This window comes from Zalophus californianus, chromosome 6 (assembly GCF_009762305.2).
Source record: "Zalophus californianus isolate mZalCal1 chromosome 6, mZalCal1.pri.v2, whole genome shotgun sequence".
NCBI lineage: Eukaryota > Metazoa > Chordata > Mammalia > Carnivora > Otariidae > Zalophus > Zalophus californianus.
In genome coordinates this window covers 141,610,300-141,626,544 of record NC_045600.1, presented here as the reverse complement: position 1 = coordinate 141,626,544, position 16,245 = coordinate 141,610,300, and the positions used below count along the sequence as shown (strand labels likewise).

Below are 16,245 nucleotides of genomic sequence, written 5' to 3'. Positions count from 1 at the left end.
CTCGCTCTTGTCTTTTTGATTCTAGCCATTCTGACAGGTGTAGGGTGATATCTCGTTTTGATTTGCATTTCCCTGTTGAATAGTGATGATGAGATCTTTTCAAGTGTCTTTTAGTCATTTGTATGTCTTCTTTGGAAAAATATTCAGGTCCTCTGCTCTTTTTAAAGATTTTATTTGAGCAAGAGAGAGAGCGGAGGAAGAGAGGGAGAGGGAGAAGCAGACTCCCTACTGGGCTCCATCCCAGGACTCTGAGATCATGACCTGACGCTTAACCAGCTGAGCCACACAGGTGCTCCTCTCTGCTCATTTTTTAATCATAATTTTTTGCTGTTAAGTTTTTTTTTTTTTTAAAGATTTTATTTATTTGAGAGAGAGAGAATGAGGGAGAGAGAGCACATGAGGGGGGGAGGGTCAGAGAGAGAAGCAGACTCCCTGCCAAGCAGGGAGCCCGATGCGGGACTTGATCCAGGGACTCCAGGATCATGACCTGAGCCGAAGGCAGTCGCTTAACCAACCGAGCCACCCAGGCGCCCTGCTGTTAAGTTCTTAATGTATTTTGGATACTAACCCCTATCCGATAATATCATTTGCAAATATCTTCTCTCATTCAGTAGGTTGCCTTGTCATTTTCTTGATGGTTTACTTTCCCGTACAAAAGTTTTATTTTGGTATAGTCTCAATAGTTGGTTTTTGTTTTCCCAGCCTATCCAGGAAAATGTTGCTAAGGCCAATGTCAAAGAGATGACTGCCTATGTTTTCTTCTATGAGTTTTACGGTTTTGTGTCTCACATTTAGGTCTTTAACCCATTTTGAGTTTATTTTTGTATATGGTGTAGGAAAGTGGTCCAGTTTCATTCTTTTGCATGTGGCTGTCCAGTTTTCCAGTACCATGTATTAAAGAGGCTGTCTTTTCTCCATTGTATATTCTTTTCTCCTTTGTTGTAGGTTTATTGACCATATAAGTGTGGGTTTATTTCTGGGTTCTCTATTCTGTTGATCAGTGTGTCTATTTTTGTCCCCTCTCCATTTTTAAAGGTACACAAACAGCTCTTTATCAGTTCAAACCCTTACATCTTTTTCCTCTTTAAGCTCACATTTCCATTCCACTTCCCTCAGAATTTTATCCTAATGTAATTAAAGCATAAGTCTTTTTATGATTCTGTCATGATTATCTAACAAAAATAAAAATTTGTTTTATTTCCTTTGACCATAAGGCTTAATGCGATCCAGAAAAATACTTTGTGTCATTACAGTTCTCGTTAGTGTATGTTTGATCCAAGTCCCATATTGTCTGGACAGTCGTATAAGTAAGATATTTGAAATGCAGTTCTTAATGGGATAAATGAAGAGTTTTTATTTTTATTTTTTTTTAAAGATTTTATTTATTTATTCATGAGAGAAAGAGAGGCAGAGGGAGAAGCAGGCTCCCAAGGAGCAGGGAGCCCGATGCGGGACTCGATCCCAGGACTCTGGGATCATGACCTGAGCCGAAGGCAGACGCCCAACCATCTGAGCCACCCAGGTGCCCAAATGAAGAGTTTTTAAATGAAGCTTTAAGAAACTTATGGATAAACATTACTACTTGCTAGAATGAGATAGGGCTCATGGCCAGTTCTCTTCCGTTTTTCATTTTTATAAATGTAAGCTCTGTGAACCTTTGCTATCAAATTAGCATATGGCAATAGAAGGTGTTTCCTTATAATGATGTCATCCATCTTGGGGGACTCCTTAGTTTATCCAAAGAATCTCAATGATTTATGATAATTAGAACATGATTAAGTCTTGCAATTTTGTTAAAAGCAAAAAAAAAAATTGCCTGAATTTATTATTCAGTTATGAAATTATCCACTTCCTCCAGATTTTGGAAGTAGACAAGGGGCTTCTGAAAGACTTATTAAATAACTGAATTAAACTCACAACCTTTTGACTTAGAGACAGCATATTTAACCCAATATGCTAAAGATGCTTGGGGGAAATGGAAATATTTTAATACGCCTTCAGCACTATAATTTTTAAACTTTTTTATTAGGAAAAACTAACATATAAATAGAAGGAATTGTATAATGAACTCCCATATGGCCTCAATTATTATCCACACATAGTCAGACTGTACTCCTCCCTAATGCCATCCCAAGCCCCCTTAGGTTATTTTGACAAATCCCAGATATAGTATCATTTCAACCATAAGTACTTCAGGATGTTTCTCTAGCATAGTGTTTCTAATTAGGGGGCAACTGTGTTCCCAGGAGACATTTGGCAATATTTGGAGATTTTTTGTTGTTGTTGTCCCAAGTAAGGGAGGGCTGCAGCCATTTGGTGGGTAGATGCCAGGGATCCTGATTAACATCCTACAAATGTGCAGGACAGTCTCCCTCAACAAAGAATTATCCAGTCCAGAATGTCAATAGTACTGGGGTGAGAAATCCCACTCTTTACATAGAAGGTCTTAAGAAAAAAATCCCCAAACCATTATCACACTTAATCATTTCAAAATACCAGACATGCAGTTGATGTTTGCATTTCTGCAGTCTCTTGTAATTGGTCAAATAGTTCATATGTTTGAATCAGGTGCCAAACAAGGTACACATATCCCATTTGGTTGACAGGTCTTTTAAATCCTTCAACTGTAAATTCTCTCTCTTTTTTAATCTTGCAGTTTTATGTTGATCCTGTAGAATTTCTACATTCTGGATTTCTTTTTTTTTTTTTTTAAGATTTTATTCATTTATTTGACAGAGCAAGAGAGCACAAGCAGGGGGAGAGGCAGGCAGAGGGAGAGGGAGAAGCAGGCTCTCTGCCAAGCAGGGAGCCCGATGTGGGTCTCGATCCCGGGACTCCAGGATCATGACCTGAGCCAAAGACAGTCGCCCAACCAACCGAGCCACCCAGGCGCCCAAGAATTCTTTTTTTTAATTAAAAAATTTTTTTTGAGAGAGGGTGAGGGGAGGGGCAGAGGGAGAGAGAGAATCTTAAGCAGGCTCCATGCCCAGTGCGGAGACCAGCGCACGGCTTGATATCACAACCCTGAGATCATGACCTTAGCTGAAATCTAAGAGTCAGTTGCTCAATTGACTGAACCACCCTGAAGCCCCTCTTTATTTTTTTTTTAGTTTACTTTTTTTTAAAGATTTTATTTATTTTGAGAGAGAGCACAAGTGGGGTAAGGAGCAGAGGGAAAAGCAGACTCGAGTGGGGTGAGGGGCAGAGAGAGACGGAGAAGCAGACTCTCCCCTGAGCAGGGAGCCCTATCTGGGGCTCGATCCCGGGACTCCGGAATCATGACCTGAGCTGAAGGCAGGTGCTGAACCAGCCGAGCCACCCAGGCGCCCCCTAAGTTTTATTTTTAAGTAATCTCTACACCCAACGTGGGGCTTGAACTCACAACCCTGAGTTCAAGGGTCACAGGCTCCACTGACTGAGAAAGCCGGGAACACCAAGAATTCTTTAAATTATTGCAACTTTTCTAAAAGTCTAAAATTATGTAAAATAAAAAAGTTTTAAAGAAATGAGGATCCTTACGTGCATCAGGAATGATTTTGGCTGCAAGAAATGAAAACTGACTTCTAGTGACTTAAACAAATTTATTTCACATAAATCTAGAGGAAAACTCAGTATTGGTTTAGCTATTCAACAATGGCAATATTGTTTTTTTATCTTTCTGAATACTGAGTTTGTTTTTATGCCTTCTCTTTCCATGGTGGCAAGATGGCCCCAGAGGTTCAGGCATCACCTCTGTATTCAAAGTATACAGAAGGAAGAGACTAGCCGCAGCTGAATGTGTCCCTTGTTAAGCTTCCCATAAGGCTTGCCCTTAATAACCAAACTGGCCATGTTGCCAACCCCATGGTTGAGGGAGGCCAGGAAGTGGCATCTGCGTCTCTGGTCTCTGCAACAGAAGACTGGAGGGAGTGTTTGCCAAGCTAAGAGGTTGAATACTTTTAATTTGAAAACTGCGAACTGGGGATGCCTGGGTGGCTCTCAGTTAAGCGTCTGTCTTCAGCTCAGGTCATGATCTCAGGGTCCTGGGATCGAGCCCCGTGTGAGGCTCCCTGCTCAGCGAGGAGTCTGCTTCTCCCTCTCCTTCTGCTGCTTCCCCTGCTTGTGCTCTCTCTCTCAAGTAAATAAATAAAATCTTAAAAAAAAAAAAAGAGAAAAGAATGGAATCATAGGACGGGTCAAAGAATTAATAGTCTGTAGTCTTTTTCTTGTATTTTTTAAAGATTTTATTTATTGAGAGAGAGAGCACAAGCAGGGGAAGCAGCAGAAGGAGCGGGAGAAGCAGACTCCCCGCTGAGCAGGGAGCCTCACACGGGGCTCGATCCCAGGGACCCTGAGATCATGACCTGAGCTGAAGACAGATGCTTAACCAACCAAGCCACCCAAGAGCCCCCTATGATTCCATTCTTAATGGCAGCATTTCTTAAGATTTGGCCCCCAAGCCCCCTGTAACAGAATCATTTGTTATGAAGGCAGAATCCTGTGCTACAATCCAGTCTGCAGAAGCCATAATCTCTGGGGTTGGGATCCAGGAATATAAATTTTAAACAAACACCTGGATTCCAACAAAGTTGTAGACAAAGATAAATGGAAAACAGTAAAACACCTAGAAATACTGGATAAGACATGACAAAAACTGTAATGCATACTTGAACTCACAAGAAAAGAAAATCCTCAAGTGACTAAAGATCAAATAGTAAGCATGTGCTTATCTATTCCAGTAATCTAGGAGCTTCAAAGTTTTGGGGTTCTTTTTAATTAACTAAACTCCATACTTGATTCAGATTTCCTTGGTTTTTACCTATTATCTTTTTTCTGTTCCAGGATTCCACATGACATTTAGTCATCATGTCCCCTTAGGCTCCTCTTGGCTGTGATGGCTGGAGTTTCAGTTTTAAGTCCCAGAGAGTTAGACCAGGAACCCAAGCCAGGACCTCAGGTGTATTGGGAGAAGCAATCTTCTCTGGGACCTGAGCAGTCTTGGACATGCTGGCTGGTTATGCCGCAAACGCAAATCTCTGATCATTCTTTACTGGGCCATTTCTCAGACTTGTGTTTGCAGCAAGCAGCTTTGAGAGATGAGGTAATGCCTTCTTCTGGCACAAAGAACGGGCTCATTCTTCTCCCGTGACAGAACCCACTGCATGTGTAGGCATCCATGTGGGCCCTTCTGTATCACCCCTGTCGGACTTGGAGGGTAAAGGGAATTGACACAAAAATGATGCTCATGCTGGAATCTCTTGCCTCCTGCCAAAATCCACGAAACAGTGCAGATTAATGCATTTGCTTGTAAGGTAAAATTTCAGCTGGAAATAGTGAATGCTACCCAATGGTAAAGTTAACAAAGAAGCTTGGCTATCTCTGGCTGGGCTCTGGGGGAAAAAAAAAAAAAACCCTTGAGAAACCAAAAATTTGGCCCTACATAGGTTTAGGGTCTGCATTTACAAATCCATGTAATAAAAATCCTCATGTCTAGTAATTGATTTTTCTGTAGCTCATGGAACAAAGCATAAATACATCTGAGTCATATTCCCACTACCCAGGATTCCCATGATACTCACAGGACCAAAAAGAAAAAAAAAAAAATCAAGCCCCCTTAAAGATGAAAGCATAGTTAAAAACTTTAGGAAACAATCCACCATAAGCAAGAGCCAGCAGATGCAACAAATAGGATCAGAGCTCCCCACACTTGGGCTAACAGAACAACATGCTGAAAGAGAATGTAAAATTGTATAACTAAAGGCATAAAAGAAGGGGAAAAAACATAAGAACAGGACTCTGAATAAAGATCAGGCTAGATTTGAAAAGCTTAGATGGAAAAACATAGTCCTTTTTGAAGATTTTATTTATTTATTTGAGAAAGAGTGAGCAAGAGAGCACAGGCAGAGGGAGAGGGAGAAGCAGGCTCTCCACTGAGCAGGGATCCTGACACGGGGCTCCATCCCAGGACCCTGGGATCATGACCCGAGCCGAAGGCAGCCACTCAACCGACTGAGTCATCCAGGCGCCCCTAGGAAAACATAGTTCTTAAAGAAGACAAAACTCAATGAGCAGGTTAAACAGCCAGTTAGATAGAACTGAAGAGCAAAGCTAATAAAGTGGAAGATGGATCTGAGGAAATCACCCAGAATGTAGCACAAAACTAGAGTGGAAAAATATGAAAGGTCGGTAAAAAGAAACAAAAAATAGAATGAGAACGTTTGATAAGCATCTAACTGAACTTCTAGAGGGAAAGAATGGAGAATATGGAGAAGAAGCAGTAGTCGAAGAGATTTTAGCAAATTTTCTAGAACATTCGAAAGGTGTGTAGTGGAGTCTTCTAGTTGTTCTCCAGTAGATGTTCTCCCCTTATCTAATGAAATGTTCCTCAAAGTGAGGTCCCAGAGCAGGCAGCCTTGGCATCACCTGACAACTTGTTAGATATGCAAATTCTCAGCCCCATCCAAGACCTCTTGAATCATACACTCAGAAGTGGGGCTCAGGAATCTGTGTTTTAATAAGCTCTCCAGTGATTCTGATCAACACTAGAGTTTGAGAACCACTGGTCTATCATAATAGAATCCTGATTTTTATTTATTTATTTATTTATTTATGATTTTATTTAAGATTTTATTTATTTATTTGACAGAGAGAGAGACAGCGAGAGAGGGAACACAAGCAGGGGGAGTGGGAGAGGGAGAAGCAGGCTTCCTGCCGAGCGGGAAGTCCGATGCGGGGCTCGATCCCAGGACCCTGGGATCATGACCTGAGCCGAAGGCAGATGCTTCACTGACTGAGCCACCCAGGTGCCCCAGAAACCTGATTTTTTTAAAATGTATTTATTTATTTAAGAGAGAGAACACAAGAGAGCATGAGTGAGTGGGGGAAGGGGAGAGGGAGAGAGAGAAAATCCCCCCTTTTTTTTTAAATTATTTGTTTATTTGTCAGAGAGAGAGCACAAGCAGGGGGAGCGGCAGAGGGAGAAGCAGACTCCCCGCTGAGCAAGGAGCCCTGACGCTGGACTTGATCCCAGGACCCCGGGATCATGACCTGAGCCGAAGGCAGACGCTTAACCGACTGAGCCACCCAGGCGCCCTGGGAGAGAGAGAATCTTAAGCATGCTCCACACTCAGCAGCATGGAGCCCAACCCAGGGCTCGGTCTCATGACTCTGAGATCATGACAGGGGCCCAAATCAAGAGTCGGATGTCTAACTGCTCCTTGTACACACTTTCAACCAATATTTGTATTTTCAGCCCCGTCCCTCCCCTCCTCTGCTGCCTCTGGTCCACTTTCTGAAGTTCTTTGATGTAAATTATCTTGCTTCTTATTAGCTTGTCCCCTTTCCCTTGGTTCTCAGGCACTTTTTTTTTGGTTTCCTTTGTTCTGCTTTGGCACTTACCATTGGTCCATGTGTGGCGGGGCCATAGCTAGGCCTTCCAGCAGAAAGCCCCCACCTGGACAAAAGTGAAAAGTTAAGGCACAGGTAAGCAGACGTTGCAGAAGTTGGACACACCAAGAATTTCAAGACCCTGAACCTGAGCCCAGACTCAGGACCCCCATGACCCAAGCTGTTTCCAGGTGCTGACACGGATGCTTCAGCAGAGGTGGAATTAAAACCTGGGAGCTTTATTTTGAAGCTTCTCGGGCCTGTTGACCATAGTCGCCACCTCCCCAAGCATCCCCAGGTTGAAGACCAGAAGGAAAAACCTGGGAATTCACACTTACTAATATGTCTCCTTTGTCTGAGTCAGGCGTTGGCAAACTCCTTTGTGTTAAGGGCCAGTGAGTAAATATTTTGAGTTTTGCAGGCCATAGGGTTTTATTTCCTTGTCGCTCTTCACCTTTGCCACTGTAGCAGGAAAGTAGCCATAAACAGCACATAAATAAATGGATATGGCAGCTCTCCAATAAAACTTCATTTACAAAAACAGACAGTGGGACAGATTTGGCCCATTGACTGTAGATAACTGACCCCTGGTCTTAAGTTATTCTCAGAACTTTTCATGTTTGGTAAAGATTGTAAGAGAATTGCTCAGTATTTGTGGGAATCAGTTGTTTGAAAATGCAGGATTTTGAAGACTTTTAAAAAAAATCTTCTGGCTTCTTTGGTTGCTGGCGCTGTTAGCTTAATTACTGTTCCTTCATCGATAAGCTTTCTCTTCTCTTTTGTTACTTTACAGTTTTCTACTATGTTGAGTTGTGGGTTTTGATTTGTTTATCTTGTTTAGAACTCAATATATTTCTCTCTGAAGATGTGTATCAGTTAGGATTAGATTTAGCTATAACAGAAAAACCTCCCAAAAAGGGACCTTAAACAGGATGAAAGTTTATTTCTCTCTCGTGCAAAAGTTAAGGTATTATTGGGGCACCTGGCTGGTTCGGTATGTAGAGCATGTGACTCTTGATCTCAGGGCAGCGAGTTCAAGCCCCACATTGGGCGTAGAGCTCACTTGAAAAAAAGAAGTCAAGGTATTTATCTTGTTGTTCTGCTATTCAAAACCTCAACTTTATGGTGTAAGATATTGGCATCTACATTCTAAGCAGCAAGATAGAGGAAGGTGAAAATAAGGAGAAGGGCACATGCACTGTGTCTCTCTTATAAGGAAGGTTCTCAGAGGCTGCGGCATGAACTTCTTTTTATATCCATCATTGAACAGAACTTACATGGCCACACCAAAATATAAGAAAGTCACATGCCCAACTAAAAATCAGGATTCTGTGGGACCCCCGGGTGGCTCAGTCGGCTAAGTGTGGAGCAAAGCTCATGGAACAAAGCCTACTCTTCATCTCAGCTCAGGTCTTGATCTCAGGGTCATGAGTTCAAGCCACGTGTTGGGCTCCACGCTGGGTGCGAATGCGAAGCCTACTTAAAAAAATAAAAAAGCCACACACATGCACACACAGCTTACAGTCAGCTGTTTAAAACTGAAGGGTGTTTGTTCTTTCTTACGTTTTCTTGATGTTAATAGTAATACATACTTGTTTTTTTAAACACATATCATTGAGAAATGTGTAAAGCAGAAGATAAAAGTCTCCCAGTAGTCCCTACATCCCCAAAGGCAACTATTGTTAACCATATCTTGATATGTTTACACAAATTTTTCTATTTAAGTATAAAAGGTCCTGGTTTGATTCCTGTAACAAAGGCCAAAATAACAGGGCTTTAAACAAAATCGATGCTTATCTTTCGGTCATGTAATGATCTACAAGCAGTCCAGAGCTAATATTGTGGTTCCACAGTGCTGGGATCCTAGGTCCCTTTGCTACCATTGTCCTGTCATTCTCAACACAAGGTTTTTATCTAATGGCCTAAGATAGCTGCTCCTGATCTAGTTACCACATCCATATTCCAGCCAGCGAGCAGGAGAGAAGAAACAGACTACTCCCCTTTTTCATGCAACTGCCTGAGAAAGTTGCCTATACTTCTTCTGCTCACACCCTATTGAGTGGAACACAATCACATGACCATACCTATTTGCAAGGGAGAGTGGGAAATGTAGTCTTTAGCTGGCTTTAGTTGGGCGTGATGTACCCCTCTAAAACTCCGGGTTTCCTTTAATAAAGGAAGAAGGAGAGAATGAGTATGGGGAGACAGCCACCAATCTCTACTACAGAATATTTAAATATATATATTTAAAACATTTTTATTTCCAGAAAAAAGGAATCTATACATATTTATCATCTCTGCCTTAATTATGATTATGATTTTATTTTATTTTTTTAAAGATTTTATTTATTTATTAGAGAGAGAGAGTGAGAGAGGGAGAGCCCAAGAGGGGGTAGGGTCAGAGGGAGAAGCAGACTCCCTGCTGAGCAGGGAGCCCGATGTGGGACTTGATCCCGGGACTCCGGGACCATGACCTGAGCCGAAGGCAGTCGCTTAACCAACTGAGCCACCCAGGCGCCCTATGACTATGATTTTAGAGTCAAGGATCACCAGAGATCTGGGGAAAGCCTCTAGATGGAGGTTCAAAATGAACCAAAAAAAATGAACTCAGACAAAACTGAGGCAGACAATGTAAGGAGTAGAAGAAAATGTAAAAACAGAAATAACCTGTAATTAATAGCTCATCCATGCAATGAGTACAGGATGCTATTTTTTTTAAAGATTTATTTATTATTTATTTTGAGAGAGTGAGAATGAGAGAGAGAGAGAGTACATGAGAGGGGGGAGGGTCAGAGGGAGAAGCAGACTCCCCGCTGAGCAGGGAGCCCGATGTGGGACTCGATCCCGGGACTCCAGGATCATGACCTGAGCTGAAGGCAGTCGCCTAACCAACTGAGCCACCCAGGCGCCCGAGTAGAGGATGCTATTAAAAAAGAAATATTCAGGGGCGCCTGGGTGGTTCAGTCGTTAAGCATCTGCCTTTGGCTCAGGTCATGACCCCAGGGTCCTGGGATTGAGTCGCAGGTCGGGCTCCCTGCTCAGCAGGGAGTCTTCTTCTCCCTCCCCCTCTGCCCCTCCACCCACCCCCAATCATTCTCTCTCTCTCTTCTCTCAAATATGAAATCTTAAAAAAAAAAGGAACATTCAGAAACCAGGGAAAAGCTCTTAGAAGTTAAAAATATAGCAGAAATAAAAGTTCAATTAGCAGGGTCAGAGGATAAAGTTGAGAAAATGTATCAGGAAACAGAGCAACAAAAAAAGAAAAAGAAAATAGAAGAGAAAATATATGAAAATTAACAGAGCAATTTTTTTAGAAGAGCAATTTAGAAGATCTATTAACTGATAGATTTTCCAGAAAGAGAGAGCAAAGTAAATGAGAAGAAAATTATCCGAAAATAAGATGATTTTGGGGGTGCCTCGGTGGTTAAGTGGCTGACTGTGGATTTCAGCTCAGGTCATGACCTCAGTGACCTCATGACCCCACGTCGGGCTCCACGCTCAGTGGGGAGTCTGTTTGAGGATTCTCTCTCCCTCTGCCCCTCCCCTTGCTCGTGAGCACGTGCTCTCTCTCTAAAATGAATAAATCTTAAAAAAGACAATTTTTCAGAACTGAAGGACACAAGTGTCCAGTTTGTAGACACATATCACTGCCCAGCACAGTGGACAACAACAAAAACCCCATACCAAGGCATATCATCATAAAACATCAGAACATTAAGCCTTCAGAGAACAAGGGTGACAAAATAAAAATAAACAATAAGGGCCCTCAAAAACCGGGTCACCCACAAAGGAAACAGAATGTGAATGGCCTTCTCAATAGCAATGTGAGAAGTGAGAAAACAGTGAAGCAATGTGTTCACAGATTTAAGTGAACAGGATTTCCAATGAAGAAGACTATTCTTAGCCAGACTATCAATCAAATATGAGGGTAAAATAAACACACACACACACACACACACACACACACAGCTGCAGGGGTTTTATGTACTCTTTTTTTTCTCAGGAAACTAGTGGGGACTGTTCTCCACTACAGTGAAGGAGTACATGAAGTGCGAGCACAACGGGGGATGATGGTGGGGGCAGCAGTCGGCCCCGCAGAGCAACTGGTCCAGGTGGAGCAAGAAGTCCAAGTGCTCTAGTAGAGAAGATCCCCCCAGAATGACCATTCATAGACTCAGCCATGTCTTCCACTATTCTGCTGGAGAGTTTGGAGGAAGGATTTGTAATGGGTTGAGAGAAATGTAAGCAAATAAAAATCAGAGGCAGTAATTAACTCCTCCTGCCCCCACAACTGTAGAAAAATGGAACTATAGTATGCTATGTAAGCACTTACTACTGACTTACCAAAAATTATCATATAACCACACTGAAAGAATGGGAGCAGGGAAGATCATACTTTTGTTGAGGATACAAAATGGCCAGAGTGTCCTTTTCCATCATAGAAAATGAATAGTCAATATCTAAAACTGAAAAAAAACCCCACAAAACAGCAGGACAAACTTATATATAGAGGGAAATGGGAATTACTTCTTTTTAAAATTATAGGCTTTGGGGCACCTGCGTGGCTCAGTCGTTAAGCATCTGCCTTCGTCTGCCTTCGGCTCAGGTCATGATCCCAAGATCCTGGGATCTAGCCCCGGCCCCGCATCAGGCTCGCTGCTCAGTGGGAAGCCTGCTTCTCCCTCTCCCACTCCCCCTGTTTGTGTTCCCTGTCTCTCTCTCTGTCAAATAAATAAATAAAATCTTTAAAAAAAATAAAATTATAGGCCCTGTAAAACTATTGACAATTTGCATGTATTTATTTGATTAAAAAATTGAAAATGATCAGGCTAACTATAATAAGAATAGAAATGGAATGAATATCTTCCAAATCATAGGTCTTGTAAAACTATCGTTAAATACTTCGCATGTATTTATTTGATTAAAAAATTGAGAATGATCAGGCTAACCGTAATAAGAATAGAAATGGAATGAATATCTTCCAAACCAGATCAGGGAAATGTGGAAATAAAAACCATTCAATGCAATAAAATGCAGGCATGGTAGATAAATGCTGGTGAGTCGCTGGATGAATATGGTGGAGTTAGCTCATTACCCATTCCTGTGTCCTCCTGGGCCTTCCTGTAGTTCAGAAGCTAGGATTCTGGATGCACTTTTGGGTCTTCCAATCACATTTTCTCTTATTTGATTTGTAAGGTGGAAGTGAAGCAGAGCCTGGGTCTGTGCTATTTCTGTGGGTGAGGACTGCTGTGGAGGTGTCTGATTTTTCTGTGGTGGCTTCTTATAACACTAGCCGTACGGTTCAGGAGCTGGCAAATGCAGCCACAACTTTCCCGTTCAAGAAGTGGCTTCCAGATTTCAGAAGGGGCAGTGGCTCTTTTGGTGGCCTGGTTCTGCAGCATGCCTCTCAAACTCACTCCTGAAGGTTCAACCTAGAATCTGCTTCTTCTGCCCTCCAGAGAAGCCCTTTAGCCATTTTATACCCTATAATAAATCCTTTTGTACTTAAACTATCTAGAATGAATTCTATTCTCTGAAACTGAACCCAGAGGATATAACAGGAACGCAGAAAATAAAATATAAAAAAAGTATGAAAAATACCCCAAAATACAACAGAAGAATTCAATGACAATGAGAATTAATCCAATTATAGTTATTAAGACAAGCTTAACTCTAGCTAATAGAGATATACTCTCAAATTAAAATTTCTTTAAAAATCGAGCTATATGCTATGAAACACATGAAAAACAAAGAAATACTACACAGTAGTTAATCATACACACAGATGAATCTCCAAAACATAATGGGAAATGAGAAACGTTGCAAAAGATTATTCAGCATGACGTCATTTTCGTAAACCTGAAAAACAAAAATTGGTATTCTATACAGTTGGCAGATCCATACATCATATGTAATGAAACTATAAAAACATGAGTAAGAATGATATGCACCCACTTGAGCCCAGTGATTGGGAGGAAGGGGAAATAAGGGTGGGGTTTTAGTTAGGTCTAATTTTATATTTCTTTAATAAGTACCAAGCAAATGAAGCAAAACGTTTTAGGTTTACTCTTGAGTGGGGGGCGTGGGTGTCATCAGTATAATTTTCTGGACTCGTCCGCGTGTCCGGTGTTGCCTAGTTGACAAAACACAGCCCCACTCTCGGCGCGGTCCAGGCGCCGTCGTCGGGGAGCAGCTCCTGGGCTGCAGAAGTTGGGGGGACAGCGGGGAGACGGGCCCCTGGCTGGAGCCGGCGTCTGCGGAGGCGCCGGGGAGACTCGGAAAGAACCTGGAAGAGGGGCCGGGGCTGAGCAGCGCAGAGCTCGCACCAGGGCGGGGATGGCGGCTCCAGGGTGTGCACATCACGAGATGGTTTTGGGGAAAAACAGCTGCAGGTTTGGTAGCGCCGGCTGCGCGCGCCCGGGCGGACCGTGAGCGGAGCCCACCGAGGGCGGCGCGGGCCGGGAGCGGGCCTGGCGGGCGGCCGGAGGCCCCGCAGCGCGGGAGCCGCGGGAGGGAAGGCTCAGGCTTCGGGCGCCCAGTCGTCTCCCCCGGGGGCGAAGCGGCGGCCCGGGAGAGGGGAGGCAAGAGGCCGGGGGCGTGGGGGGGGCGCACAAGCCGGTTCGAAAGTCGTAACGCGAACCGCGAGGCCACGATGCCCCCCCGCGCCGGAGCCCGTCGGTCACACAGCTGCTCCCACACGGCCGAGCCGGCGTGCTCTGCTGACCCGGCTCGCGGCGAGTCTCGGCGCCCCGCGGGCCGGGGCCGGGCTGGGAGCGCCGGCTGCAGCCCTCGGGCCGCGAGCGCGGGGCCGGGCGGCGGGGGCAGGGGCGGGCGGCGGGGGCCGGGGCCCGGCGGCCGGCAGCGCGCGGCGGGGGCCGGGGCCGGGCGGCGGGCGGGCCGCGGCGAGGGCGGGGCCGGCCGCGCGGGGGCGGACCTCGGCGCGCTCCCGGCCGCTCGCTGGCTGTGGGGCCGCGGCGGCTCCTCTGCCGGGTCGCGCCGGAGGACGGGCCTTCGGGCGGCGGCTCGGGCGGCCTGCGGACGGACGCGCGGGCCGAGGCGCAGGCCCCGCGCCCGCCGTCTCTGCCTCCCGCCGGGCCGGGCCCGCGCCATGGCCGCCTCGCCGGGCTCGGGCAGCGCCAACCCGCGGAAGTTCAGTGAGAAGATCGCGCTGCACACGCAGCGGCAGGCCGAGGAGACGCGGGCCTTCGAGCAGCTCATGACCGACCTCACCCTGTCGCGGGTGAGCGCCCGGGGCCGGGGCCGGGGCCGGGGCCGGGGCGCGCGCGGGCGGGGGCGGCCCCAGCGGCGGGCTGGAGCCGGCGGGGCCGAGGCGGCGGCGGCGGCGCGGCCGGGGCCGCGAGGCGGAGCGGGCGCCGGGAGCGGGGCCGGCGCGGCCGTGGCCTCGGCGCTTCCCCGCCCGCCGGCCCCCGCCGCAGCCCGCGGAGGCGGGAGGGTCGCGGGGCCGGGTGCGCGGGGAGAGGGCAGGGGCCGGGCGGGGCGCGGCGGGCGGTGGCGCGAGGGCGGCCTGAGGGGGAGGGCGAACGGAGCCCCGGGAGGAAATCACAAACAGCTCGGAGGCGGGCGGTGCGGCTTCTCGTGGCTCCGCACATCCTCCGCCAGCCGGCCCTTCTGGACGGCGGGCCGAGGAGGGCCGCGGGGCCCGGGGTGGGGTGGGGTGGGGTGGGGTGGGGGTGGGGAGTCCCGTGCACCCTAAGCCCGGGGCCGGCGCGGGCCGAGGCGGGCTGGCGGGGAGGGAGGGGGGTGCCGGGAGGGCATTGCGTGCCGAGCGAGGCTTTCGTCTCGCCGCGGAGGTGCCTTCTCGGGCCGCTTTACCGTGCTCAGCCCGGAGATTTAACGAGCCCTGGCAAGGTGCACAGCGTCGCTGGTGACGGAGGAGGGTCCAGGAGCAGTGAGTAAGGCGCGAGCCGGGACAAACACCCGGAGGTTGGGAAACTGTTGAGTGAGGCAGTGGAGGATGGAGAGCCAAGAGGAGTGTCGGCGCAGGGCTGCGGGGAGGAGAGTCAGCGGGAGCGGGCCAGGCCTTGAGGCTCCCTAATGCTGACCTTGAAGGACCGTCGCGAGCCCGGGGGAGGATATGCAGATGCTGGGCAGGGGGCAGGCCTGAAGGGGAGCTGCGAGCGGAGTTGCGCGCTGCGGGGCCCCGCTCACTCAGCTGCAGACACGTTATCTTTCTTGGCCAAGTACAGTGTTTGGGAAGACGTCTTGAATCTGTTGCCAGAACTTTTTAATTGGAAGATTTTCATATAAAACCTTTCCCCCCTCTCTCTCTTCCTTTCTTCTTTCCTTCCTTTCCCTCTCTCTCTCCCCCCCCTTTCCCTCTCTCTCTCCCCCCCCTTCTTCCCTCCTAGGTCTCTCTCCTCCTTTTCTTCTTTTCCTATCTTTAGATGTATATTTAAAATTGGGAGACCTGGTAGCAGTCATCCTGAATTCCCATATGACAGCTTTTGGCTGGAGCTGGGTGGTGGTTGCCCCCTCAGTTGGAGCGTGGATTCTCTAGTTGGCCACAGTTCACACCACACCGTCATGAGCTCCCACACCGAAGCTAGGTGTCATTTGCCATTTATCATATTTTTGATGTCTTCTTTTAATGAAGTAAATGGGAAATGAAATATTTCTTATATACGTATATATATATTTTTTTACAGATTTATTTATTTATTTTGAGAGAGTGGGAGAGAGAGAGTACATGAGAGGGGGGAGGGTCAGAGGGAGAAGCAGGCTCCTCGCTGAGCAGGGAGCCCGATGCGGGACTCGATCCCAGGACTCCAGGATCATGACCTGAGCCGAAGGCAGTCGTTTAACCAACTGAGCCACCCAGGCACCCTATATACGTATATTTTTATGCTAAGAAAAATATAG

At 46.4% G+C, this 16,245-nt stretch overlaps 1 protein-coding gene and 1 long non-coding RNA gene across 4 annotated transcripts in view; one reads left to right on the top strand and one right to left on the bottom strand.

Annotated features, from left to right (window-relative positions):
- Positions 1-4,282: 4,282 nt before the first annotated feature.
- On the bottom strand, positions 4,283-16,064 carry LOC113908946. Of its 2 annotated transcripts, XR_003515648.2 has the most exons (7): positions 15,199-16,064; positions 13,401-13,651; positions 12,461-13,224; positions 9,450-9,531; positions 7,704-7,827; positions 7,378-7,432; positions 4,283-5,244 (listed from the first exon to the last, which is right to left on the bottom strand). It is a non-coding gene; the product is annotated as an uncharacterized LOC113908946 (long non-coding RNA). The 2 variants fall into 2 exon arrangements; XR_003515647.2 differs by lacking the exon at positions 15,199-16,064 and having other exon boundaries at positions 13,401-13,711.
- CRTC3 (CREB regulated transcription coactivator 3) overlaps positions 14,345-16,245 on the top strand; it is a 96,226-nt gene continuing 94,325 nt past the window's right edge. Inside the window, exon 1 of one of the 2 annotated variants that reach the window (XM_027569685.2) lies at positions 14,345-14,605. In XM_027569685.2, the coding sequence (XP_027425486.1) occupies positions 14,474-14,605 (132 nt within the window). In that variant the 5' untranslated portion in view covers positions 14,345-14,473. The remainder of the gene's footprint in view (positions 14,606-16,245) is intronic. The other variant, XM_027569684.2, reaches the window with a different exon arrangement.